Genomic DNA, 24,464 nt, shown 5'->3' with positions numbered 1-24,464 from the left:
AGACCCCATCAAACATTTAAACTGAATGCTTCAGCATTATAGCAAGGACACTTACAACCATCAGAGCTGCACGACATCTTGCATTCTTTTGTTAATTATTACTAATTGACCAATAATTCCGATTAATTTGTGCGATAATAATAACAGAGCAAGCATAGGAAGGGAGGGTGCAGGGCAGTAATAATATCCTCCCGGCAGGGGCAGGGCAGGCGCGGGGCGCGGGCAATAAAGAAGGAAATGATGCGCGCGCACACCGTGGGTCCGTGGCCACCCCTCCCCCTCCCCACCCACCGCCGCGCCGCGCCGGACTAGGCCACCCACTCTCTCTCTCTCTCTCTCTCCTCAAGCCCTCCTCCTCCCTCCTCCACCACCACCCACCATTCCGGCGCGGAGACCGCTTCCCTTCGCCCACCCCCGCAACCCTCTCCTCCCCCGCCTCCTCCGCGCTTCCCTCCATTTGTCCGCGCCCCCCTCCCTCCCGATCTTAACCACCCGCCGCGCGCTCCCGCCACCCGGCTTCCTCTGGTCCGCCCCCCTTCCCCCCCCTCAAGCCAAAACGCTCGGCTCCCTCCCCCACTTTCCATCTCTCTTCTTGTTCCCCCGGAGGACGAGGAGGAGGAGGAAGAAGAAGGGTAGCGAGAGGGAGGGCGGAAGAGGATGAGCGCGTCCAGGTTCATAAAGTGCGTCACGGTCGGGGACGGCGCCGTCGGCAAGACCTGCATGCTCATCTCCTACACCTCCAACACCTTCCCCACCGTACGCCTCCCCTCCGCCGCTCCGCTCCTCTCCTTTCCTTTTTTACTTTCCGCAAAGATTTCCATGTCCCGGGATTTTGGTTTTGGTTTGGGGAAAGATAATGTGTAATTCCGGCAGCATTCTTGATCTGGGTGCTGGATTTGGTGGAAAATTAAACACCTTTGCGCCTGATTTGCCCCGCGCTCGTTAATTCGTCCCCGGTCTCGACAATGCGGCTGCGAATTGCTGCAATCTTTTCATGATTAGGGTTGGGTCGCATACCGCAGCAGCTGCCCGTTGGTCATGGAGAAAGGGGATCTTTTCTGTGCTATCCCCAAGTCGGACCCAAATCGGCACCTTTAGCACGTTAGGGACCCAAATCGGCACCTTTTCTGGGCTATCCCCCTGGCGAGTCTCGAATTTGTGTACAAAAGATTACATTTATAGGAGTTGCTAAAAAATCGGGGGGAAATATAGATTCCCTTCCCAATGTCTGCCGCGCCTCTTGATCCGTTTCCACCAGACCAGGATCACTTTCCCGACTTTTTAGTTACCCTGCCTGCCTGTACCCTCCTCCGCTACTCACGCCTTCCGTGTGGTTGGTGAAATGGATTGCCATTGTCTCACTTCACGCAATTCCACACTGGTGGTTGTAACAAAAGCATCGCTAGCTTTTCACGCATGCTTCCTTTTCCAACAGTAAATATAGCATTCCTCTTGCCAAATTCTTTTGACCATGTAGTAGCATATCCATAGCACTTTTGATTTTTTCAAGAGATGCATTTTTTATTTTCACGCGTGCTTTGTGGTAGATTAGCTTGGAGCCCTGAGCCATGTTTTCCTAAACGCTAAACGGTACACGGGCGGTGACCCCCCGTTTAGCATTTAGAGTGTTTAGACTGTTTAGAGTGTTTAGACGGCGTCTAGACGGATTAAACGGTTTTGCTACTGTAGCAAAGTTTCAACCGTTATGTGTGTGTATATATATATGTCAATTTTTCATATAAGACACAGAACATGTACAAAACATGAGAAGGGAACAAGAACATGAGTCACAGAACTGCACATACCTTGCATAATTGCAGAAAGTAAGGAACAGAGCAGTATGGAATAGCAAGCATCAGGAAGTATGGAACAAGTATCAGGAACAGAGCAAGCATCAGGAAGTATCTGAAATTCTGAATCTGAACAACAAGTAAAAGGGACAGCAAGCATCAGGAAGTATGGAGCAGAGCAGTACCTGCGTCACGGCTGGAGCACGACGACACAGGACGGAGCAGGACGCGCGCGCAGGAAGGAGCCGAGACCTGGCGGCGTGCGCAGGAAGGAGCTCGGAGGCGGCGTCACAGGAACGTGTTCGGAGGCGGCGTTGCGGGGCGTGCTCGGAGGCGGCGTCGGCTGCTGGTCGCCGGCGCGGGCGAGAGCTAGCGGCGTGCGCTCGGAGGCGGCGTCGCGGGCGAGACCTGGTGGCGTGCGTACGAGCTGGGGAAAAATCCCCTCTGAACCCTAGCCCTTTCTACTTATACTTGCCCCAGATTTCACTCCATCGCCTGCCAAGTTTCCCGCCGTTCCGTCCCCCCCCCCCCCCCCCCCCCGCATGCTGCTTCTGCCAGTCGATTTCGGCACTCGGCCATCACCTAAACGCGACGGGAGACGACCGTTTCGGCGTCCAGACCCGTCTCCCTGCCGTTCCGTTTAGGACGTCTTCAACGTGTTTTACCGTCTTTGACCGTCTAAACGGAAAACCCGTTTAACAGCCTGCCCAGGCCCTAAACTCCACGGCACCCTGTCGTTTACCGTCTAAACCCGTTTAGACGCCCGTTTAAAACCGTTTAGGATAACAGGGGCCCTGAGTAAGTGTGACCACATACTAGACTACTAGTATATGCACAGGACCACTGTGGGCTGCCCTCCATGTTTATGGAGGGTCTAATGACAAACTTTTCTTGTTGCTTTATGTTTACTGTGGTGATGCTTTGTGCCGTCATTCCGTCTTGTCTTCTTCCATGGACTTGTGCCCATTTTTCCGTTTACGAATTAGTTGTGCCTTAACTGATATGTCATATGTGTACTTACTGTTGTCACCGTTGCTTTGCCAGGACTATGTTCCAACGGTGTTTGACAACTTCAGTGCTAACGTCGTGGTTGATGGTAACACTGTCAACCTCGGGCTATGGGACACTGCAGGTGACTAGCTATTCTGTCATATTTTGCTACTTACGTCTCCTTTCCCCCCCTGATTCAAGGTGGTTAAACTTCCATCTCTGCAATTTTAACAGGTCAAGAGGATTATAACAGACTGAGACCACTGAGTTATCGTGGAGCTGATGTTTTCCTTCTGGCCTTCTCACTGATCAGTAAGGCTAGCTATGAGAATGTTTCGAAGAAGGCAAGACACTGATTCTTATTTGTTTTTGTTTGTGGTGTTCTCTGGACATGCTTGTTTTTATATGATTTACATCATAGTCTTTATTGAGCTGATTTTTTTATAGTATTCATTGCTCTGGTTTGTCCATCACATTCTGAGTGATAACTTTTTTTCAGTAAAAGAAATTACTAAATTGCACTGCAAACACATTCCAAAATCAATTTCTGGATAAGGTTCAATACAGAGATGGTTACCAAACTTCTGTTGCAGAGTATCCTGACTTCTTGTCTGCTGACTCCGAACCCCTTCTATTTTCAGTGGATACCTGAACTGAAGCATTATGCACCCGGTGTGCCAATAATTCTCGTGGGGACAAAGCTTGGTAAGAATGATGCAGTTCTAAACTTTGAGAAATCCATCCTTCTGTGCATGTAAGGTTGATTATGTTAATTTTTGGGGGAAGTACTCATTTGTGTTTCTAATTAGGCAGGATTATGTCTGGTGGTTGTTGTTTTGATAGCAATGCATGAATTTGGCAATGTTATTATAATATCATGTGATGAGAGAGTCTGTACACTATAAAAGCACTAGTTTCTGTTCATTTTTTTAAAAAGAAAACAATGCAACAAGTAATGGTTAGCTATCCCTCAGTTAGCTATTGTCCTGTTGGGTTCAATGATTCTTCTTCTATTGTTCTTGTAGTGCTTATACTATTTAACTAGTGGCACAACTTCTAGATAAACCTACTTATGGCATAGTGCTTCAGATTGGCAGCAGCACTGCGTCTCACATTTTCACAATGTGCCTTGCCACTAACAGATCTTCGAGATGACAAGCAGTTCTTTGTGGACCACCCTGGTGCTGTTCCAATCACTACTGCTCAGGTATGGTTATGGGTGGTCTACTCAGTTTGCTCTATGAGTATTACATAAATGTTTTGAGATTTAGTGAATTTTGTCAAGTTTGTGCTGATTTTCTTCTTGCCCAGTGACTGTTGTCTCACATGGTTACCTTGCCACCTGTAGGGAGAGGAGCTAAGAAAGCAAATAGGCGCACCATACTACATCGAATGCAGCTCAAAGACCCAACTAGTATTGCTATCTACTCAATCTTCTGCTAAACATTCAATATCATGTGAGATACTAATGGGCTTTTTTGTTTGCCCCCACCTGAATTGCAGAATGTAAAGGGTGTCTTCGATGCGGCCATAAAGGTTGTGCTGCAGCCACCCAAGGCGAAGAAGAAGAAAAAGGCGCAGAGGGGGGCGTGCTCCATTTTGTGATCTAATCATCCGTAGACAAAGAAACAAGGGCGAAGTTGCCATGGTCTATTATCGTCGCGTCTTGCTTCAGCGAAACGGCATTGGTGGGCTTCCCTAGGTTTACTGGCAGCTGCAGCAAGTTCTTCTCTTTGTCGAGGCATTGAGCGATCTGTTTGTTTCATTTCCTCCTTTCTGCCTTGTGATTATGTGGGTGTGACTGACAAGTCGTGGCAATTAGGTAACTTGCTTAGAAGGTATTTCCCGTGTTTGAGCAAAAAAATATCTTATTGTCTCTGTTCCATAAGTAGACATGATGTAATCGTACTAAGTTTATTTTTACTTATTTTACTTCAATGGAAAATTATGCTTCCCTTTACATGATGGTCATGCTTGTATGCCAAATTGCCAATGCATTCCTAAAGAACTCCAACCATGTTTTACTGCATTTTGTTTGGCAAATGGAGCATCCCTAGTGGTTTGACTTGCTCATTTGGATACAGCTGGCACTAGAAGTATACTTAGTATGGTACCTTGTAGATCATGGAGAGCAAGTTTGCAAGTTGCAGTTGCAACAGAAGAATATTCATGGTCTGATACGATATCAGAAGGTTACTGTCGGTACCTCTGGACTAGGGTACCCTTTTTTGCTGTGTCAAGACTCGCGCAGTTATCCGTAACTACGGCCTAAGAAGCTGAGCAGCCGGACCCCTGGGGTCCGACTCCATCTCACCGGACCAACGGGAAGCGGGTCCGGTGTCACCACGCGCGTCAGTCTGCCACGCCAGTTAGACACGACAGCTCGGCGACGGAGTATCATAACACCTACGCGGTAGACCCAACAGTCTACGCCGCAACCTACACCGCCTCAACGGGCACCTTGCCGACGGGACAAGTGAAGACCCCCCTCAGCCAGAGAGTCTACAGTGCGGTGAAGAGTATCCGAGAAGAGATTCTCAGCCACTGTAGCATCATTAATGTCTTTTTCATGGTATACATCCTCGTTGGGCCCACCTGTCGGGGTCCAACGTCTGTGTACGCGTCTCCCTTGCACTATAAAAGGGATACGCCCGTTAGAGAAAACATCAAGGCCAGTACCCTGTCTGGGCAGAGGATAGTCTCACCCATAGTCACAAGAGCAATATAACTCTCAGTGGACGTAGGGTATTACGCTCCAGCGGCCCGAACCACTCTAAAATCCCCGAGTGTTCTGATGTTCTTGCCTCATGAGTAGATCTATCGAATAGCTTGCGTATCCCCGAGTAACCACTCTCTGAGATTAGACGGGTGCATTCCGCCACCCGGCTGTGGCCCACCTTCTAGTGCCGCGACAGTTACAGACCTTAAAGGTCCCCGTAGTATGTTTAGAAAGCCATGTGGGCAGGGCAACAACTTCCTCCTAGGCCGGGGAATGTGGTGGTGCACACGTCCAGGTCCAGGTTCATACAACTTGTGCTTGGTTTGGTTACTTGTTAGTTCTTTCCACCACAGCAGCAGACCGGAACTTTCAGTTTTGGTTTGTCATGTGTCATTGTTTGAAAGAATATGTATCAACTTTCTAAAAAGAAGTGTTAAACACTTCACATTGCGTTGGGGACAATAAATAGCTCTCAATAATTCTTTTTTGAAACACTTCCAGGTTGGTTTCTTTTCCTAATGAGGCGTCTTTGGATCTTGGATGCTTACTCAATTCACACCCGCAAAAAGTGAGACAAAATGCAAACCCAGGCCAGGCCCAGAGCTATAAGAACCCAAAAAAAATAATTTCAAGGAAACAATACAAATCCTATTGCTTTGTACAATTACGTACGTGGCCCCAAACAATGCAGTGAGTGCATAGAGGTGTTTTGGTAATTTCGTGCGAAGGCAAACAATGCAGTGAGTGCAGAGAGGTGTTTTGGTAATTTCGTGCGAAGGGAAGGACTGGCAGAAAAAAAAATCCGTTGCCGGGACTCGAACCCGGGTCTCTCGGGTGAGAGCGAGTATCCTAACCAGCTAGACTACAACGGATGTTGAGTGCTAAGGCATAGTTTCTTGTATAAGTCTAGTCTTATAGAGAGAGAGGGGGAAAAAGCAAAATAAATACGACGCCTGAGAGATTCGAACTCTCGCGGGGAAACCCCATGTACTTAGCAGGCACACGCCTTAACCACTCGGCCAAAGCGTCGTTGTTGAATGCAGCGGAAGAGCATTTTATTTTTTGTTGTGATTCAGTTACATAGCTTTAGCACTGGATTCAGACACAACGGCCATCAATCAAAATTGCATATTGTGATTGTTCCTTAGTAGCCATCATCCTTCTTGAGAAAGGATATCGTTGATTTCATGGGTCACGCGGCGGGCGCGGAGAGTACCTCACCATCTCTCTAGGCCTGTTATATCCTGAACCAGAGCAAAAACTTATTGTTCATTGATGTTGTGTTCATACATTAACGATCTTCTTGGCCCCTTCTGCCTGCTAAAAGCTTCAGGCCTAGCCCATGGCGTACTTGTGCGTCCATCCCCTCGCCGTGGACTCGTACCTGAGGCGGTCGGTCTTGCACATGTGCGCGATCTCCGGCACCAGCGGGTCGTCCGGGTTTGGGTCCGTCAGCAGCGAGCAGATGGAGAGCAGCACCTTGGAGATGGTCAGCGCCGGGCTCCACTGGTCCTTGAGGATGTCCAGGCAGATGTTGCCGTTGCTGTTGATGTTCGGGTGGAACACCTTCGTCTTGAACACCACCTGTTTTGTTTGTTGTTTTCAGGTTCGTTAAGTTATGACTTAGCATTGCATTCAGCAATTTTTTTGATTTTTTTTTTCTTCAGTCATGGTCTCAGGGATGAAGAAGAGCACGCAAGCAAGTACCTTGGGGGGCTTGAAAGGGTAATCTGGAGGGAAGTGGATGGTGACCAGGAACACTCCTCCAGAGTAGGGGCTGTCGCTCGGGCCCATGATCGTCGCTTGCCAGTGGAACATGTCATCAGACACGGGCCCTGATCATAATGAACAGCTCAACCAGAATTCAGAAAAAGTTTCAACTTCGGACTTCTTTTTTGGTCTGAACTTTGTATGTCTGATCGAAGAACATGTCTGCTAGATCAAATGGATTGATACCTGCGCTGCAGGACGTCGGTGGATCCCTCTGCAGGTCCTTGAGCTCCTTGATGATTCTCCGCAGCGCCATGGACCTCGGATCCTTGCACTAGTTCCTGACTAGTTCTTGAGGTCAAGTGTGCCTTGTTGATCTGAACGTCTCAAACTGCACAACTAATAATGAAGCAAACCTGTTGGTCTTGGTGTCCCAGGAACCGAGGATCACCGGGCCTCTCTATATATACACCCACACCAATGAAGAATTTTGTTCTTGCCCGCTGAAAAAACATTTTGGCCACGGTCAAATGGCATTAGATTCTTGAATGGGATGGAAGAAGAAAGCAAAAGACTAGAGCGATGACAATAAAAAACGACAATATCAAACCTAATATTCTCTGCAAAGATAGGGCTTGTTTGGTTGCTGCCTGCCAGGCAGCTCGCCGGCCAGGCAGCACTATCCGACCCCAGGCCGACGAAATCGGACGCCTGGGATTGCTGCCTGGGCCAGGCAGCTTTGTCAGGGTCTGAACCAAACAAGCCCTAAATAAGCGGTCGCGCAGTTGCGCTTGTGCCTGGAATGAATTTAGGGCTCCAAAAGGATGTATTCACCATGAAGCTAGTACAGAGGTGCGATTCTGACGAAAAGGGCGATTGCAAGTGGGAACAAGAGGTGTCATAACTTGTACCACTGACGGCTCTGGTTCATCGAACTTGATCCCTCCATGTACATTTCAGTGGCAACAAAAAGACTAAAAGAGAGGAGAAGAGAAGAGAAGATTTTCCATTGGAAGAAAAAAAAACATCCTTTCTCTTGATTCCTCGGCATGTTCTAGAACGGCCATATTCTAGCTTATCGCAAGTAGAATCTTGGCTGTTTGAGGCCAAATCATATGGTGCTAGCTCCCTTTTTTGGTTCCTCGGCATGTTCTAGAAGGGCCGAACGCCCGAACGGTAGCTCTCACGGCCTCGCTGGTGCAAACTGACATGGATCTCATAATTTAATTTGGAATTTAGTTGTTCATGCATGAAACTATGTTGAGGGCGTGGTGTTAGAATTGATCTCCACTAGTTGGCCCAACGGTAACTAATCCCTTGACCTCGCACCCTGATCGGGAACCCAGCCCAAGACGAGGCTGGTGGGCCCCCGTCACGCAGCCCTATAAAGAGGAGGTGGGGACTGGCGGCTCTGGTCACGAGGTTCACCGCCGCCACTGTTCCCCACCTCAAAACCCTAATCCAATCAGAGGGTGGGCTGCAACAGCGAGAAGCGCCACCAGCGCCACTAGCACCGCCCTCTACTACTCCAGCGACCCGCTGCGTCAGCGGCACTCATCGACTACGCCATCGCCGGCTCAGCGTCGCCACCACGATGCCACTGCGCCAACCGTCGCCGCCCTAGTGTGGATCGTCACCAAGGAACAGGAGATGGCGAGCGGGTCGAATACCACTGGAGAAGGTCCTCTCCCCTCTATCCTCTCTATTTTTAGTCCTAGATCTAGGGCTTTCTTGTACTATAGAAAGCAAAGATGAAAGAATCTCATCTGATCTGTGCACTGTGTGATCCTAAAACTATAACATTGGCATCAGAGCCTACACTGAGTGTAGATTGAGATGGGAAAAGCATAATTCGTCTACGAATCGAAAGAATCAAAGAAAAGAAAAGCAAGTCGATCTCGAATCGCAAAAGCAAACGAAACCGGAACCCTAGGGGATAAAGGCGGCGGGGTTTACCTGCGCGCATCACCGCCGATTGACGCCGCGCGGGATGGACATGGGAGCCGCCACTCGATCGCCTGGACGCCGGGGGGGGCGTGCGTGCTCGAGCACCGGCGCAAAGCCGCTCGACGGTGGCGCGCTCACGCGAGGGCGAAGGCGCACGCCGGCGAGAGGGCCTGCGGCGGCGCAACACCCTTTCTTCCCCGGCAGCCATGGCCGGAATCTCCGCTCAGTGGCCGCCGCCGCTCCGCGTGGAGACAGAAAGGGGAGGGAAAGCAAATGACGCTAGGGTTTGGGGGAGAACCGGCGCTCGCCGGTTTATCCGACGGCTAGGGAGGCTGGCGCCCCCAACCGGCCAAATCCGGCCCAGGTGGGAGCCGAGCGCGGGCCAAATTTCCGGCCCAGGCCCAGGTTGAGTGCTGAGCGGGCCACGGGCTGTTTTCGCTTTCGGGCCTCTTAAATAGTAACTTTTGTCATTTATTTGACTCATTTTCAGAAGCTTTTACTTGATGTTTTTACACAGTTTTGTCTCTAGATTCAAATTTGATCCAACATGATAATTTATTCTAGAGAACAGTAAAGTTTTAAAGTTATATTGCTTCTGAATTTGAGCATGTCTTACCTGTTTCGGCTGCAAAGTTTAAAGGTGTTGCTCTTAATTTTAATTCAAACCAAAGGAAGAATTAATTTTAAGAGCATGATTAAAGAACTTACTTTGAGTAAGTTTGTACAATTTTATCTCTATTCAATTTTGAACCAACGAGATAAATTGTTTAGAGAGAAAATGAGTACAAAGTACTGTTTCTGAAAAGTGTTTTGCTAGCATAAAGAAAGGAAAAGATTTCCATTGTTTTACAATTGCTATCTTTCAATTAAGTCGCAACCAACGAGAAGATTTAATTGAAAGAATAGTCTAAAAGTCTTAAATATTTTTTCCCCTGTGGGTAAAAGATAGAAAAGCTTCCGCTGTTTAAAGTCAAAATTGAGGTTTTGCATTTTTATGCCCTTTGAAGTCTTAAAGTTGAGCTTTTTACTGGAATTGTAAAAATATTTCTCAGTGAAGAGAAATTTAAAGTTAGTTATGGTATTGTTATTTTCTGACCAACGTTGATGATAATAATATTATTTTTTTATGAGTCATAGCTTAAAGTTTAAAGTCTCTGGTAAATGTTGCATAAAAGTGTCATTTTCAGAGAATAGATAAAGAACTGATCTCAAACTAGAGAAATGTATTTTTTTTGTTTCCACTACAATAAAGTTGATTATCCTCTAATTGAATTCAAACCAACGCGAGAATTTAATTTTGAGGAGCAGATATATGGTTTTAAAGTAATTCAGTTTTTCATATGTTAATTTTATTTCTGCCCAATGGTGATATGAAATTAATGTAAATAGAAGAATATTTTATTCTATTTCTGCCCAACGGTGACAGAATAGAACTTAAAGTTTTAATTATTATCTTTTTAGACAAAGTTTTGCTTGTATTCCTTGAAGGGACAAAAGAAAATGAACTGAGTACCTGTGACTCAGAAAGAAAGAAGACCATCGCACGAGAAAGTGTATTCTCTTTAAAGAATGGCTTGAAAAGAAAAGTACTTATGGATGTTGATCCAAGAAAAGAAGATAGAACAATAATAGATCGTTTTTGAGAAATGTCTCTTATGTACTCTCTATCAAGAAGAATTCATTTTGAGTTCAGTCAAAGTTATGATAAGTCATGCATGGCTAATTTGACCAACGTCAGATTACACATGTGCGTCATGGAATATTCAGATTTATTTCTGAATTTGATATGAACCAATCCTGATAATTTTGTCTGGAAAAAGTATAAAATAACCCGCATGACGGGGTAAAGTTGGCATAGTGCTAATCCTGCATGGCGGGAGAAAATTCTGATGACTCATGTGCTGGTTTATCCAACACTGGGAGAAAAGTTTGGAGTAGTTTTGCTATTCTAGAATTGATCGGGCACTTCTAGTGTCACAATGATTAAGTGTAACATCCCAAAAATCCGATAAATTAAATCGTGCGATATTTATTTTCAAAACCTAGTGTTCCATCGTTGAGCTCAAAGTCCGCCGTAATTCCCGGAACTTCTTCCTGTTCCGATCTTCCGATTCCCGAAGGACCTGACCCGACACCCGTACCCAGCTCCCTGTTTCCCCCTCGACCCGCGCGTTGCGCTCAAGCGCGCCCAGGCGCCGCGCGTGGCCGACCGAGCGTCGGTGACGCCGCGAATCCCGCTGTCTCTTTCTCTCTTTCTCTCCCCCTCTTTTCTTTTCTTTTTTTCCATTTCTTCCTCCTTTTTTTTTCTTTCTTTTCTCCCTTTCTTCCTCTCCTTCCCTCCTCCTCTGCCGCGCGGCCCGACCGCGCTGCCCCTACCCGCTCGGCCTGCCTCGCTCCTGTGCACGCCGCTCGCCGCCACCTCGCCTGCCCAGCCCGCGCGCCCCGCCCCGGCCTGGGGCCCATGCATCCGCGCGTGCCAAACCCGCCACGCTGAGCCGCGCCGCCGCGACACCGCCGCGCCCGAGCCGCTCTAGCGCCGCCGGCCCGTGCGCCACCCCGCCGCGCGCGCTCCTCGCTCCGCCCGCGCGACCACGCGTGCGCACGCGCCACGCCGCAGCAACCCGAGCTGTGCGCACGCCCACGCCGCCGGTCCCGCTCGCTCTGCACCACCGTGCCCCGCCTCGGCGCACACGCTCACGCAAAGCCATGCCGCCCTGCCCCTCTCCCCTCTGCCTGCGAAGCGTCACGTCGCCGGCCGCAGCACTGACCTGCACGCGCACGCCGTCGCCCTGGCGCACAGCGCCGGCGACCACGGCACAGCACCGCCTGCAAAGGTCGCCGCCTCGCGTCACCTCGCCGCCCACTGGCGCCGTTGACAACACACAGCGCCGCCTGTCGAGCCGTCACCCCGCCTCAACTCGCCGTGGACGCCCGCACAGCGTCGAGCCGCCCCCCCCACCGCCATTAACTCGGCCGCCGACCTCCGTCCGCATCCCGCCAAGTCGGCACCGCCTTGCACTCCTATAAAGAGCCCTCCCCGAGCTCCACCGCCACCGCCGCACAGCTTCTTCCGAGCCCCAGCACCCCACTGCCACCTACAGCCTCCCTCTCCTAGCTTGCAGCGCCGCCGCTCGCCTTTGCAGCCGCCGGCCACCGCGGAGCCCCCCTCTCCACTGCCCCTCGGTCCGAATCAAGGTAGGTTTGGGCACCACTGAGGCCCAATGGTGCTCCTCCCCCTCCTCTTGACCGCCGCCGCCCCTCTGGATTACCCATCCAGGGCCACCACCGCCCGCCGCCACCCGCCGCTGTGGCCGGGCCACCTCAGGCCGCCTCGGGCCAAGTTGCGGCCGGGGATCGACCCCGCAGGGCCCCCTCCTCCTTTCCCCTCTACCCCGGGCCGCCGTCGAGGCCCAGAGCGGCCGAATCGGCCGCCGCCGACGAGCGCCTCCCCCTCCCCTGTATCCCGGTGCGGGAGAAGGGAGAAGACAGGGCCATTTAGCCCAAAACCCCCTCCCCTTTCCTATATTCAGCAATGGAACCTCCCACCTTTTGACCTTTTTGCAAAAGAAACCCTGCCCTTTGTTTTATTTATAAAATAAGACCCCCACCTCATGAAAATATTTATAAATAAGCCCCTGACTCTTTTAGATTAACCCAAGTAATTTCTAAAATACAAACCAAGCCCCTGCCTTCTTAAATTTAATTACAATTAGTCCCTTGGACCCTGATTTAACTCCTAACCCATTATGTAACCTATTATTTCATGCGCCAATCGACCTCGGATCAACCTAAAATTTTACCACGCCTCTCATAACATAGTTTTGACCATGACATTAGGAAAACACCCAAAAATATTACTCCATGCCCCATATCTTATGTGTTCCCGATTCGAGCTCAACGATAAATCTTTATTTTCTGTGTATTGATTGTGTGCTTGTTTGTGTGCGCTGTAGACCACGGAGTGAACGAAGGCGAGCCCGTCAACGAGCAGTACTGTGAACAGGTGAACGAGGACCCGTTCCGCGACCCCGAGCCCGAAGGACATGACATCCCAGAAAGCTTTGAAGACGACAAGTTCAATCCCATCCTTTGATGCATGTTTTTGTCCTAGTTTTTATAAACACAACCCAATGGCCTGTTTTATAAAATTGCATAAGTTTTGCTTGCATGAAAACACGGTTGGATAGCCACCCCTTGATTTGTGATGACCATTCCTTGACCACCTAGATTAATGTCTGATTTTGCTTGGACGTTAATCAATATTAGAATGCTTAGGACTTTACTCATAATACGATTTGGTTTTATAAAAGAAAATGCGTGAGTATGTGGGAAGGGATAAAAGTGGTGTTTTTGAAAAGTGAGTTTAGACGGGATGGATGGCATTTCTACGGATTTGCCATTTGGTGTGCTCGTGCCAATGTGGCAGGGCAAAGAAGGGAGATATCCATCTTGTCGAGTCTAAGGACCGAGTTGATGTGTCATCTCACCTAACTCCTCTATCGTGCAAACCACTCGACCGTTGAATGGGCAACGGCGTAGCATAAATCCCACTAGTTGGTGTGATAGCCATCAGGAGGGCTGAGAGCAACGGGTGAGGGGACTGATGTTTGTATCACATCTAAGTCTTCTCTTATGAGGGGACGCTTCAGATGGTATCAGAGCCGTAGGTTGGCCGTAGGACGTGACCCTAGGAGCGAAACTCGTTTTTCAGACCCTTTACCTTAGGAGTTTACTATCCATAACCCTTTCTTGACACCAACACTTACCTTTGGTTCTTGCCCTGTTCCAGATGGCTGACAATGGATGGATTGGCGGAATCTGTCATGCAGAGCCCGGCCTTCCAAAGTTGTTGATACTCAGCCTGGAACGAATCGTAGTTGTGGACCCACCAGAGCTTCTCTATCGGGAGTACGACTCCAAAGGCACTCTTCGGTGCGACCTGATGATCTTCATAGCAAGAAGCACCCGCTACCCTGATGTGGACCCTTGGTTCATCTCCACCACTGGATTCCGTTTCCCGGATACCTATCGGAAAGCCGCCCGTAAAGCCCTGCGACGCCTACGCGTGATCTACATGCATCACCTCCAGCGGACCCCTATGGGATTCTTCCCGCCAACTGAAGGAAGAGGACGCACCTGGATCGCCCGGATGAGAGGACTCGGAAGGGAAGAAGAAGACCTAGAAGACACAGTATCCCACCTGTCCATCTACCTCACCGGCCTGGATGAGCTCTACCGCGAGCATGCAGCACAACTAAAGCAACAAGTCCACAGAGCAGAAAAGGCAACCCAGGAGCTGGATGAACAACGGACGAGAACCGTACACGCCGAGTATTCCCTAGCCGCCCTCCAAGTCCAAATGGAAGAAAAAGAGGCAGAACTGGAAGAGCAACAGGCAAGAGTCACACGCGCCGAGAATTCCCTGGCCACTCTCCAAGCCTAAATGCAGAGGTACGAGGCTCGCTGGGGAATAGGTGGGTGGATAGAGGAAGACGAAGAAGAAGAACCCGAAGAGGCTCAATGGGATGTAGGCATTCGGACCGAAGAAGAAGAACCCATGGAAACCCATTGAGATGTTGGTACTCAGACCGAAGAAGAAGAACCCGAAGAAACCCACTGGGATAGAGGTACTCAGACCGAAGATGACGCGATGGATCGGTATCTTCCACTGAAGAAGCGCCCTCTTAGGATCGAGGAAGAGTCCCTATGATAAAAGTAGCCCCTAAGCTAGAACCTCTGCTCTAATAACCGTGTACCCATAAAGACTGTGTCGGTACCCCAGGACTGGGGTACCCCCTCTTGCTGTGTCTAGGTAAGGATCTTGTAGTTATCCTTAACTACATCCAAACAGCCGGACCCCTGCGGTCCGAAGTCCTGTTCTCCCAGCAGCGGCCCGGACCGTTCCACAGTTGGGAAAGGTCCGGAGACACCACGTGTCCCGGAGGAGGCAGGAACTCGTGCGCGAGCAGCCGAGGCTCCGGACCTCCCACGGAGACCGGACCCCCGCAGGGTCCCGGACCCTCATGGGGTCCCGGACCCCCTGTATAATAACCGGACCCCTCACTAATGGAAGAGATCGACGCCCCGCATCGGGGTGGTCCGGGGCCGCCACGTGTCTGCAAGACATGGCCGTTTGAGTTTCCATACCAACGTTCACCCACCATTGCATTTATTGCGGTAGGTGAACGTCTGCATTGATATAGCAGAAGCTGAGGCGTTTCATTGACCAGGGGATACTATTGATCGCGTATTACCAAGGCAGTGGAGCCGCTGGCACCGCCCATACTGCGTCTGCCAGATGGATACGACGGCTCGGCTTCGCCCATTATGACGCTACATAATAGCCTCAGCAGGCCACGCCGCAAGCTACGCTACTCCAACGGGCGCCTAGCTGACGGGACAAGAAAAGACCCCCCTGAGTCAGAGGAGCAGCAGTACGCATATCGGAGGAAAGATTCGCTACCACTGTAGCCACAGTCACGTTGGGCCCACCTGTCGGGGCACCAACGTCCTATGTATCCGCTCCCCCTTTGATCTATAAAAGGAGGGGGCGCCGCTAAGAAGACCGCAGGCTGGGCAAAGGCCAAGGCCAGCGGAGGATAGGTTCATACACACCACCAAGAACAATACATCTCCCAGTGGACGTAGGGTATTACGCTCCGGCGGCCCGAACCACTCTAAATTGTGTGTTCTTGAGTCCTTGTCTCAGCGTAGATTCAGCCCCATCGCCTAGTACTTCCCCGAGTACTCCCTCACTGGGAATAGGCGGGTGCGCTCCGCCACCCGGCTGTGGGTACCCCTAGAAACCCCGCGACATTTTGGCGCCGTCCGTGGGGAAGTCAGGCGCAGGTTGGATCTTCAGGCCTCTGGGCTGTGTTCTTCCTCTGCAACGACGAACCTGAAGATGAAGGAAGGCAGGGCCACGCTCACTCCACCTGTCTTGGCACCGGCGCAGCAACGCCCTCGGTGCGGCGGCGCACGACAGCGACGCCTGCTGTGCGTCGCCACTGCGACACCTCGGAGCCGGCGTAGCGGCGCACAGCGGAGGCGCCGCTGGGCGCTGCTGCCCCTACGTCGACTCAAGGTTTTCTCTCAAGCAACGGCCACACCCCCTCTACGGTGGCATGGTGTCGGCTCAAGGCTTCCTCTCAACATGGAGCCTGGGGCCGATGGCCATCCCGGAGGAAGTGGACCGTGTCGTCCTGCCGTCTCCAGCACCGGAGATCCACCTCAGCGTTGCTCGGTGCTGCTGCAGACAGGACCCCGCCTCCTCGCGCGGGGGCCCCTGGCGCTAGCACCAAGGACAAGCCGGCGAACGACCGCACTTCTCCACGCGTCGCACCGGTCCATCTGCTGCGCAAGGGCTCTGGTTTCCATCGGCAACGGCGACGGCAGGGGGAGGGGGCCTCTTCCATTCAAAGCCAAAGAATTTGTCTCATGCCATGTAAGCATGTGACAGCTCTTAAGGCAAGGAGGGGTCCCCCGAGCTCCCGAGGTGATGCTGGATGATGCGGTCCAGGCACGTCCGGGGCGCCTTCACCTCCGAAGAACACGCTGTATAGCATGCAGCCGTAGGTTACTCCTAAGAAAGGAATGAGAGATTTTCTCCTTTGTAATAGCGTGGCGTCTACGTGTGTGTCCAGAGCGGTCAAGGTCCGACCTTGTAAACCCGACCTCTGGCCCTATCACACAAACAGGCAAAAGCGGTCCGGAGCGGTGGAGGCCCGACCTCGTAATCCCGACCTCCGATGTATACCGTGACAACCACAATAATAAAGGAGATTTTCTTTCTCAGTTTTACCTAGGCTCCACCCTGATTACATTTATTCGCCTTGGTTTAACTATTCTTTCCTCTTGACCGGAGTTTCCCTTATTGCTAACAATCCAAGTTAAGTTGCTGGCTTGTGGTCAGGTGAAGACACCCCTTCTAGCTGGAAGGCAGTCCGGACCCCTAAGGACCGGCTCTGGAGAAGTGGTATTTGTATCCTGGGGTAGAGAAGCTCCGCGTGGCTTAGCCTGGTAATGTACCCTAAGTTTACGTACTTCACTACCCTGTTACAAGTACTCTAGTATCCAGGACTGCTGTCTTTAGAGGTCCCGGGCTCTCTTCTAGTATAAGGCTTGGTTTCTTTGCACCTTACTATGAGGTCCGGTAACATGTTTCATCGGATTGTCAGCAACGGTCCCCACGGTCGCTCCAAGTCCACTCCGGTGGCCCGCTCCGGCGGAGACCGCTCGCCACGGTCGCTCCAAGTCCACTCCGGTGGCCCGCTCCGGCGGAGACCGCTCGCCACGGTCGCTCCAAGTCCACTCCGGTGGCCCGCTCCGGCGGAGACCGCTCGCCATGGTCGCTCCAAGTCCACTCCGGTGGCCCGCTCCGGCGGAGACCGCTCGCCACGGTCACTCCAAGTCCACTCCGGTGGCCCGCTCCGGTGGAGACCGCTCGCCATGGTCGCTCCAAGTCCACTCCGGTGGCCCGCTCCCGCGGAGACCGCTCGCCACGGTCGCTCCAAGTCCACTCCGGTGGCCCGCTCCGGCGGAGACCGCTCGCCATGGTCGCTCCAAGTCCACTCCGGTGGCCCGCTCCGGCGGAGACCGCTCGCCACGGTCGCTCCAAGTCCACTCTGGTGGCCCGCTCCGGCGGAGACCGCTCGCCACGGTCGCTCCAAGTCCACTCCGGTGGCCCGCTCCGGCGGAGACCGCTCGCCACGGTCGCTCCAAGTCCACTCCGGTGGCCCGCTCCGGCGGAGACCGCTCGCCATGGTCGCTCCAAGTCCACTCCGGTGGCCCGCTCCGGCGGAGACCGCTCGCCATGGTCGCTCCAAGTCCACTCCGGTGGCCCGCTCCAGCGGAGACCGCTCGCCACGGTCGCTCCAAGTCCACTCCGGTGACCCGCTCCGGCGGAGACCGCTCGCCACGGTCGACAAAAGCCGGGTCCGGGAAGTGGTGCTTGCTCCCTGAGCGATCCGAAGTCTGTGTAGCCGCTTAGCTTGGTTCCGTACCCTAAGCCTACACCTTCGTCGCCCCATGGAGAGCGCTCTAGTACCTAAACCTGGCAGCGGGCATACCGGCCACAGGGGTCCGGGATGCCCGCACTCTCCAAGAGCACACCAACGCAATCAAGTTGCGTAGGAACACATCACGGTGGTGGCCCCACCCGCGGGTTCGTACCTCTCCCGAGGTGGGCCCGGGGGCCACTGTCGGTACCCCAGGACTGGGGTACCCCCTCTTGCTGTGTCTAGGCAAGGATCTTGTAGTTATCCTTAACTACATCCAAACAGCCGGACCCCTGCGGTCCGGAGTCCTGTTCTCCCAGCAGCGGCCCGGACCGTTCCACAGTTGGGAAAGGTCCGGAGACACCACGTGTCCCGGAGGAGGCAGGAACTCGTGCGCGAGCAGCCGAGGCTCCGGACCTCCCACGGAGACCGGACCCCCGCAGGGTCCCGGACCCTCATGGGGTCCCGGACCCCCTGCATAATAACCGGACCCCTCACTAAGGGAAGAGATCGACGCCCCGCGTCGGGGTGGTCCGGGGCCGCCACGTGTCTGCAAGACATGGCCGTTTGAGTTTCCATACCAACGTTCACCCACTATTGCATTTATTGCGGTAGGTGAACGTCTGCATTGATATAGCAGAAGCTGAGGCGTTTCATTGACCAGGGGATACTATTGATCGCGTATTACCAAGGCAGTGGAGCCGCTGGCGCCGCCCATACTGCGTCTGCCAGATGGATACGACGGCTCGGCTTCGCCCATTATGACGCTACATAATAGCCTCAGCAGGCCACGCCGCAAGCTACGCTACTCCAACGGGCGCCTAGCTGACGGGACAAGAAAAGACCCCCCTGAGTCAGAGGAGCAGCAGTACGCATATCGGAGGAAAGATTCGCTGCCACTGTAGCCACAGTCACGTTGGGCCCACCTGTCGGGGCACCAACGTCCTATGTATCCGCTCCCCCTTTGATCTATAAAAGGAGGGGGCGCCGCTAAGAAGACCGCAGGCTGGGCAAAGGCCAAGGCCAGCGGAGGATAGGTTCATACACACCACCAAGAACAATACATCTCCCAGTGGACGTAGGGTATTACGCTCCGGCGGCCCGAACCACTCTAAATTGTGTGTTCTTGAGTCCTTGTCTCAGCGTAGATTCAGCCCCATCGCCTAGTACTTCCCCGAGTACTCCCTCACTGGGAATAGGCGGGTGCGCTCCGCCACCCGGCTGTGGGTACCCCTAGAAACCCCGCAACAGACTGTATCCCGCCATGTTACCATAATAAATATCATCTACCCCCTTTGTGTACCTCAAATATTTGTACAAGTTTTTCACCCTATCTTTGTTTTCAGATGGCTGAGGAAGGATGGACCCAGGGCGACTGCCAAGCTGCACCTGGCTTCCCCAGCCTGTTGATCAACGCCCTGGAAAGCCTCGGCGTTAAGGAATGCCCAAGGTACTACAGCAGAGAGTACGAGCATCATGGCACTCTCCGCTGCAGGGTGATCCTAGTCATCGCCAGAAGTGACCGCTACCCCGACATCCAGTCATGGCGAGTGACCGCTACAGGGTTTAGGCACCAGGACACCTATCCCCTAGCCGTCAGGAAAGCACTTCGTTACCTGTGCCAGATTTTCGAAAGACACCTCGCCCCCACACCAATGAGGTTCTTTCCGCCGGCCATCAGAACCCCAGTTTGGGAAGCTCGAATGAGAAGCCTGGAGTGGCGCCGCCACGAAGAAGGCCTCCTGTACCAAGTGGCTACCTACCTAGCCTCCTTGGATCAGCTTTTTGACGAGCAAGCCAACTTGCTAAGGGAACAGACCCATCGAGCCGAGCAAGCAGAACTCGCAGTAAGGCTGCAACAGATCCGAGCAGTCCAAGCCGAGGCAAGAGCCGCAGCCGCGGTCAGCAGTGAAGCAGTTGCTCAGGAGAGCCTCAGGCAAGCCCGGGACCAGCGCATGCAGGAATGGACTAGAGGTGGAACCCCAGTCCCAGCAATTGGAGAAGACCATGTTCTGCTCGGAACGCCCGTCATAGGATGGGGATCACTCTTTGGAAACTCGCGAGCCTCACCCGAGAACCCTGGAAGGTCTACGGCCGCCGCCGCAAGAGAAGCCACTACGCAACCCCGGGAAAACGGAGATCTAGAGGACGACGAGCAAGGACCGCTCATTCCCCGAGAAGACGTGAGTTCTCTTCCAAGGGAGGAACCCACTCAAGCCGAAGAGTTCGCCTAAAGTGCTAGCGACCGTCAAGGGATGAAGCCGTGTGGTCCGAAGAAGAACTGTGCCCCCTTTCTTTTGTAGTTGTGTACCCGATCGTGTAGTACGCGTTCTAGTCATGTCCCCGTGGTTGTACCCCTGCCTTTTTTTAATAAAGTTCCGTGTGCTTGTTTGCCATGATTGTGTGTTTGTTGTTGTGTGCTTAACGGCAGAAGGATGATTCTGCTTTGATTACATGAATTAAACAACTTAAACATCACCTAATCTTAACCCTAACCCACTTGTTCTACAGATGGTTTCCCGAAGCGTTACGAGGGCCTCCCGCGTCAGGGACCCTGCAGCCGCTGATGCAGGAATACGTCCTAACGGGCAAAACCATCCTCAGGAAGATCAAGAAGTGAGTCAGGGCAGAGAAGAAAATCATGATGCACAGCTGCCACCACCACCACCACCCTTCACGGACCTGGCACAAATAATCCATAACCAGACTCTCATACTGGAGACACTGGCCAATGCTCTAGTGAACAGGCAGCCACGAGAGCAGACCTTTAATGACAAGCTGACAGTTTTTCTGAGGGCCAAGCCACCCACTTTTGCCGGATCTAGCAACCCCTTGGATGCAGATGATTGGCTCCGCGTGATCCAGAGGAAGCTCGAGCCGTTTGGGTGCCAGGATCGAGATAAAGTCCTTCTGGCAGCACATCAACTCACCGGGACTGCCTTAGCCTGGTGGGAAAATTACTGCGCTGCTGCCAGAGATGCCTCCACCATCACCTGGAATGAATTCGTAAGGGAGTTCCGCCGTTATCACATCCCCTCGGCCACCATGAAGCGCAAGGCAGATGAATTCCGCGCACTTCAGCAGGGGAGTATGTCGGTGGAAGAGTATACACACCAGTTTATGGAGCTGGCTCGCTATGCACCAGAGGAAGTGAACGACGACGAGAAGAAGCAGGATATGTTCAAGAAGGGACTAAACCCAGAACTTAGGATCCTGCTCACCCCTCAGATCTATCCTGATTTCAACACCTTGATGAACAAAGCAATCCTCACCGAGAAGGCCAAGAGTGATGAAAGAAAGGATAACAAGCGCAAGTTCCTGGAGAGCAAGGCTCGCCAGCAGGATCGATCCCAGAAGGCCAGAAGCTTCAGCTACAATGCACCAAGGTCCCAAGCCCCAATGCAGTACAGAACTCAGTCTCAAGCGATAGGACCACGGGCCCCTAACACCCAGCCCAGGAGCCAGAACACCATGAGAGCCCCACAGAGTAATGCGAGCCAGGTCACCAACAACAACAGCAATGTGAGGGCCTGCTTCAACTGCCGTGAGACGGGTCACTTCATCGCCGACTGCCCCTATGCCAAGAACAAGCCGGCTACTTCAGCTTTCTCCAACACAGTGAACGGACCCAAACCAGTTCTGACCGGTGCCAACCGAGTGCCCCTCCGTGGTAACAGCAGCAACAACAACAACCAGCAGAGGCAAGCCCAGCAGTCTTTTGGACGAGCCCGCGTCAACCACATCAACGCACAGGAAGCTCAAGGAGCTCAGGGTGTAGTACTCGGTGAGTATCTAGTCAGCTCAACTCTTGCAACAGTACTGTTTGATTCTGGAGCATCACACTCATTCATATCCTCAAGTTTTGTGGAGAAACATAAACTACCTACAGTACTACTAAAAACACCCCTATTAACTCGGATGTCCGGAGGAGACATCAGGTGTCAACTGGGTTGTCTACGGGTAAGGATCAGTTTAAGTGGGGTAGAGTTTCTAGCAGACCTGGTAGTACTTAAGTCAGAAGGGATAGATGTGATCCTCGGAATGGACTGGCTAAGCAAACACAATGGCCTCATAGGATGTACTGACAAGGTAGTACACCTCACGAACCCGGAAGGAGTTCGAGTGACCTGTCATACCCGAGAGAGTGGAGCAAACCCGATGGTGTTTAGCATGGAAGCCAAGTCCTTGGAAGAAGTCCCAGTAGTGAATGAGTACCCAGATGTCTTCCCTGAGGAACTTCCTGGTATGCCACCAGATAGGGATGTAGAGTTTGTTATTGACCTTGTTCCTGGAACGGCCCCTATAGCCAAGAGACCCTATAGGATGGCAGCCTCTGAGTTAGCAGAACTAAAGAAACAACTAGAGGAACTACAACGAATTGGCTTTATCAGGCCAAGTTCGTCACCTTGGGGAGCCCCGGTTCTATTTGTCAAGAAGAAGGACGGAAGTATGAGGTTGTGTGTAGATTACCGGGCACTGAACGAGGTCACTATCAAGAACAAGTACCCCCTCCCCAGGATCGATGACCTTTTTGATCAGTTAAAAGGAGCCAAGTACTTTTCAAAGATTGATATGAGGTCAGGGTATTTCCAGCTCAAGATTAGGGAAAGCGACATCCCGAAGACAGCCTTTGTCACCCGACATGGGCAGTTTGAGTTCACGGTGATGTCCTTTGGGCTGACAAACGCACCTGCCTATTTCATGAATCTCATGAACAAAGTGTTTATGGACGAACTAGATAAGTTTGTCGTAGTCTTCATCGACGACATACTTATTTACTCGAAGAGCATTCAGGAACACGAGCAGCACCTGAGGGTAGTTTTGGAAAAACTGAGAGTGCATAGGCTATACGCCAAATTCAGCAAGTGTGAGTTCTGGCTGGAGAAAGTAGCCTTCCTTGGTCATATTCTGACCGCGGAAGGAGTAGCAGTGGATCCCGAGAAGGTCGAAGCAGTCTCCAACTGGAAACCACCGACCAACGTCAGTGAGATCAGAAGTTTTCTTGGGTTAGCTGGGTATTATCAGAGATTCATTGAAGGATTTTCTAGGATAGCCCGACCCATGACGGAGCTACTCAAGAAGGAGAAGAAATTCACCTGGTCGGAGTCGTGTGAGAGGAGTTTCCAGGAATTGAAGCGAAGACTGACGACCGCCCCAGTACTAACCCTACCAGACATTCATTGGGATTTTGTCATCTATTGTGATGCATCCCGACAATGATTGGGTTGTGTGCTAATGCAAGACGGGAAAGTAGTTGCATATGCTTCCCGCCAGCTCAGGTCTCATGAGCAGAACTATCCGACCCATGATTTGGAACTTGCAGCCTTAGTGCATGCTCTCAAAATTTGGAGGCATTACTTGATTGGAAATAAGTGTGAAATCTATACCGACCATAAGAGCCTAAAGTACATCTTCACCCAGCCAGATCTGAACCTAAGGCAGAGAAGATGGCTGGAATTGGTTAAGGACTATAACTTGGAAATCCACTACCACCCGGGGAAAGCAAATGTAGTAGCCGCTGCCCTAAGTCGGAAATCCTATGGACCCAAGGATGATCATCTGCGAGAGGAAATGGCACGATTAAATGTGCACATTGCTCCTCGAGGCTCCAGCCAAGTGCTGAATGTTCAATCCACACTAGAGGAAGGAATCAGAAAAGCACAAAGATCGGACAACAGGCTGATGGAAATCCGGAGGCAGACTGGAGAAAATAAGGCACCAGATTTTAGAATGGATAATAAGGGAACGTTATGGTATAAAGACATAATCTGTGTACCCCAGAAAGGAGACTTCAGGCAAATAATCATGGACGAAGCTCACAACTCGGCATACTCCATCCACCCAGGATCCACCAAAATGTATATGGATCTAAGACAAAAATATTGGTGGGATGGAATGAAGGCGGATATTGCACGATTTGTCGCCCGCTGTGATACTTGTCAAAGGGTCAAAGACGAACACCAAAAGCCAGCAGGATTTTTACAACCCCTACCCATCCCGGTGTGGAAATGGGATGAAATAGGAATGGATTTTGTAGTAGGTTTGCCCAGAACCCAGAAAGGACATGACTCCATATGGGTAATAGTAGATCGGCTTACTAAATCAGCTCACTTCATACCCGTACGGACCAACTACGGTGGAGAGAAGTTGGCCAAGCTATATGTGGAAAACATAGTAAAGTTGCATGGTGTGCCTAGCCGAATTGTTTCCGATAGAGGGACCCAGTTTACCTCTAGATTTTGGAAAAGTCTACATAAAGCCATGGGCACCAAATTGGATTTCAGCTCCGCTTATCACCCACAGACGGATGGT

At 51.7% G+C, this 24,464-nt stretch overlaps 2 protein-coding genes and 1 non-coding gene across 3 annotated transcripts; 1 reads left to right on the top strand and 2 right to left on the bottom strand.

The window, feature by feature from the left end:
- The first annotated feature begins 305 nt into the window (after positions 1–305).
- On the top strand, positions 306–4,740 carry LOC120654465 (rac-like GTP-binding protein 6). Its single transcript, XM_039931999.1, has 7 exons — positions 306–756; positions 2,835–2,922; positions 3,015–3,124; positions 3,422–3,485; positions 3,923–3,987; positions 4,129–4,194; positions 4,284–4,740. Exons 1-7 carry the CDS (start codon positions 658–660, stop codon positions 4,383–4,385), a joined length of 594 nt encoding a protein of 197 aa, XP_039787933.1. The 5' UTR covers positions 306–657; the 3' UTR covers positions 4,386–4,740.
- Positions 4,741–6,446: 1,706 nt separating this feature from the next.
- Positions 6,447–6,528, bottom strand: TRNAS-GCU. The gene has a single exon. It is a non-coding gene; the product is annotated as a tRNA-Ser (tRNA).
- Positions 6,529–6,537: 9 nt separating this feature from the next.
- Positions 6,538–7,713, bottom strand: LOC120654466 (ubiquitin-conjugating enzyme E2 28-like). The gene is made up of 3 exons (XM_039932000.1): positions 7,456–7,713; positions 7,207–7,334; positions 6,538–7,083 (listed from the first exon to the last, which is right to left on the bottom strand). The coding sequence occupies exons 1-3, from the start codon at positions 7,523–7,525 to the stop codon at positions 6,835–6,837; spliced, it is 447 nt and encodes a 148-aa protein (XP_039787934.1). The 5' UTR covers positions 7,526–7,713; the 3' UTR covers positions 6,538–6,834.
- Positions 7,714–24,464: the final 16,751 nt, after the last annotated feature.

The sequence above is a fragment of the Panicum virgatum genome, chromosome 1N, assembly GCF_016808335.1.
Source record: "Panicum virgatum strain AP13 chromosome 1N, P.virgatum_v5, whole genome shotgun sequence".
NCBI classification, from domain to species: domain Eukaryota; kingdom Viridiplantae; phylum Streptophyta; class Magnoliopsida; order Poales; family Poaceae; genus Panicum; species Panicum virgatum.
The sequence above is the reverse complement of the archived record's forward strand: the minus strand, read 5'-3'. Positions and strand labels throughout refer to the sequence as shown.

What these genes read in the sequence shown, in the direction of transcription:
- LOC120654465 (XM_039931999.1), top strand. Translation starts at nt 658, where the DNA reads ATGAGCGCGTCCAGGTTCATAAAGTGCGTCACGGTCGGGGACGGCGCC. An exon ending in CGGGCTATGGGACACTGCAG is followed by an intron (nt 2,923 to 3,014) that starts GTGACTAGCTAT and finishes CAATTTTAACAG; the next exon opens with GTCAAGAGGATTATAACAGA. An exon ending in ATGAGAATGTTTCGAAGAAG is followed by an intron (nt 3,125 to 3,421) that starts GCAAGACACTGA and finishes TTCTATTTTCAG; the next exon opens with TGGATACCTGAACTGAAGCA.
- LOC120654466 (XM_039932000.1), bottom strand. Translation starts at nt 7,525, where the DNA reads ATGGCGCTGCGGAGAATCATCAAGGAGCTCAAGGACCTGCAGAGGGAT. An exon ending in ACCGACGTCCTGCAGCGCAG is followed by an intron (nt 7,335 to 7,455) that starts GTATCAATCCAT and finishes CATTATGATCAG; the next exon opens with GGCCCGTGTCTGATGACATG. An exon ending in ACCCTTTCAAGCCCCCCAAG is followed by an intron (nt 7,084 to 7,206) that starts GTACTTGCTTGC and finishes CAAACAAAACAG; the next exon opens with GTGGTGTTCAAGACGAAGGT.